The following is a 2,647-nucleotide window of genomic DNA, read 5'->3' on the forward strand; positions in this document are numbered from 1 at the left end:
CTTCCTTCTGCTATTGTTCGATTTTTCACTCTTTCTCTGTTAAGTGTTGATTGGTGTGGACGAAAGTTGGATGAGCTTTCTCCTTGATTGGCCATTTTCGGCACATTGACACTTTTAATTTATTCAAAGTGCATAGTTCAATTGTAGGCAACAAGTTTTGCAAACTTTAATTATCATCAATACTTAGATGTTTTGATGTTAATATTCTTCACATTTTCACTCTTCATTAGTGTCAATGAGTTTGCAACTAGATTAATATTTTCACAAAGTTCATATGTGTTCTAGACTTTTGAAATCATCATCAACACATGTTTTGACATTCAACATTATTATATTCAATTAGCAACAATGTCATTCATATCATATGAACCCAACTTAAGAATTAAGGATACGTTATGTTAAAAATCATGCCTGATTCTTATTCTTATGGTTGTTAAATAAACATCTCTTTTAACTTTCATTCCATTATCAAGGATCAATTTGTTTGGTGGTGATGAATCAACGGGTTCTTAGAATTGCGGGTTTTTTTTGAGGGTTTAGGTTTTCTCGATTATGTTAGTGTTAGTGGTCTTCTCGTTTATGTTGTTGGTACGCGGTGTTTGGGTTTACCTTTGTTTCGTCTATTTTGTGTTTGTAACTTTTTTTTTTTTTTTTTTTTTATGAAAGTTGTTTTAATATATACTCCATTTATCATTCATTTTTCTTTAAAAAAAAAATTAAAATTGATAAAATTTACAAATACCAGTCAGGACCCCGCAAATAGTTGGTGATTTATTCGGTTTCTTTAACAATCAAAACACCCAAAACAATTGAAACCACTGATTGTGGAATGGGGAGACCACCTAGGTTCACCAAATAAGTCATATATGATCTTTTACTTTTTTCAATTACTTTACTTAATTGATGTTTGCTTGATCCCAAAGTTTCTTTGTTGTTTCGACACATTTAGGTTTCTATTTGTATCATCAAATTCATCTTCTTTTTCTTTTTCTCTTTTATAGGAAACCAAACTTCTAATAAATTGAAGTATAACGAAATAATGTTCGAAATAACAAGCGGCATAATGGGCAACTCATATGAAGGATAACTCATATATAATGATGTACAAAAAAACCAACTACACCGATACGAAAATAAATATAAATATAAATAACGAATACAATACAAATTATACAAAATCATTAAATAAAAATAAAAATAAAAAATAAATACAATGAAAAATTATAAATTAAAAAAACCAGCTGTATGCAGCAAATGCCACCGCCAAACTCCCCACCACACTCTTTAATCTGTCTGCTCCGCTCTGCATATTTCCAATTTAACCACACAATTATTATATTACTCCGCAATAAACAAAATTTAAATTTGAAAGGATAATTGTACATGTACAATAAAAATTGCATAATGTACAATTCAGTATAGATTTTACATAATATTAATTTTCGATATCGAGATAATTACCTCATCGGCGACATCGGCTGAGGTACTAGGACCAGGAGCAGGAGCGTCAGATGAAGGAGCATCGGCAGCAGGTACCGGCGCCGGCGATGGTGCATTCGTCTTCTTCTTCTTCTTTCCTGGCGCCGGAGCAGGAGCAGTCTCTGGTGCTGGAGTTGGTTCGGGAACCGGAGGAGATTCAGTCGTTGGTGGAGAACTCACCGGCACTGGAGCAGGAGGTGCACTCACCGGTGTTACTGCCGGAGGAGCTGACAATGCCGGAGAAGGAACGGCAGCTGGTGGAGCTGTGACCGGAGCTTTCACCGGTGCTACAGTTGGTGCAGCTGCAGGAGTTTTGACGGTTGATGGAGGCGCAAGTGTCGGAGAAGCTGCCGGAGATTGTGCTCCGACGGCGGCAATTGTGCAGATCAATGCTAAAACGACGACGTTTTTGAGATCCATTTTACTTTTAATTATTTTTTTTTGTTGTTGTTATAAAAAGAGTGTGTCTTTAGATGAGGATGTGAGAAGGGGTGCGGGACTGAAGTAGGGGAGACACGAGTATAAGTAGCCGTTAAGGTAAATAATGTTGGGTGTTTTTTATTTAACGTGTGGAGCCCACAACGACAATTATCACACGTATATTAGGTGTTTCTTTCTATGTGGGGCTGTGTAACGGCTTTATACAGCTGGAATCGTTTCGAATGGCCCACCGAAAGTTTGTTGTGACTTGAATGATAATTCAAGGGGGTGAAATGTAAATTTCTTTTTTTAAGCCAAAAAATGGCTCCACCCCTCCCTACAACTTTTTAATCCAGCATACTTATCTTTTACGCATTATCAATTTTGTACCAGAATAACTTCATAATTCGAAAAGTATCCATCTATATCTATATTTATATCTATATCTATATACAGTTAATATTAAAATCCTATATTAATGATGTCATTATTAGGCTAATTCTTTTGTTAAAAAAAAAGAATTTTTTTTAAGTTGAGATTCAAGGCATCAATCAGAGTGCGACACGTGACGTGATAATTACATGTGATTGGAAAAAAAAATTCAAATTTTTTTTTTTTTAAATTATTTAATTTTTTGATTTTTTTTTTTGTTTTTTCGAATTTTTTTTAATCACATGTGATTAAATTTGACATATAATAAATCACATGTGATTCTGCATGTCAATCACATGTGATTGTAAAACTCAAT

General features: G+C 34.2%; 1 protein-coding gene across 1 annotated transcript; it reads right to left on the bottom strand.

The window, feature by feature from the left end:
- Positions 1 to 1,061: 1,061 nt before the first annotated feature.
- LOC139867524 (uncharacterized) lies at positions 1,062 to 1,983 on the bottom strand. Its single transcript, XM_071855886.1, has 2 exons — positions 1,462 to 1,983; positions 1,062 to 1,303 (listed from the first exon to the last, which is right to left on the bottom strand). Exons 1-2 carry the CDS (start codon positions 1,897 to 1,899, stop codon positions 1,229 to 1,231), a joined length of 513 nt encoding a protein of 170 aa, XP_071711987.1. The 5' UTR covers positions 1,900 to 1,983; the 3' UTR covers positions 1,062 to 1,228.
- Between the last annotated feature and the right edge of the window lie 664 nt (positions 1,984 to 2,647).

This window comes from Rutidosis leptorrhynchoides, chromosome 9 (genome assembly GCF_046630445.1).
Source record: "Rutidosis leptorrhynchoides isolate AG116_Rl617_1_P2 chromosome 9, CSIRO_AGI_Rlap_v1, whole genome shotgun sequence".
In the NCBI taxonomy this organism is placed as follows: domain Eukaryota; kingdom Viridiplantae; phylum Streptophyta; class Magnoliopsida; order Asterales; family Asteraceae; genus Rutidosis; species Rutidosis leptorrhynchoides.

What these genes read in the sequence shown, in the direction of transcription:
- LOC139867524 (XM_071855886.1), bottom strand. Translation starts at nt 1,899, where the DNA reads ATGGATCTCAAAAACGTCGTCGTTTTAGCATTGATCTGCACAATTGCC. An exon ending in CAGCCGATGTCGCCGATGAG is followed by an intron (nt 1,304 to 1,461) that starts GTAATTATCTCG and finishes GGAAATATGCAG; the next exon opens with AGCGGAGCAGACAGATTAAA.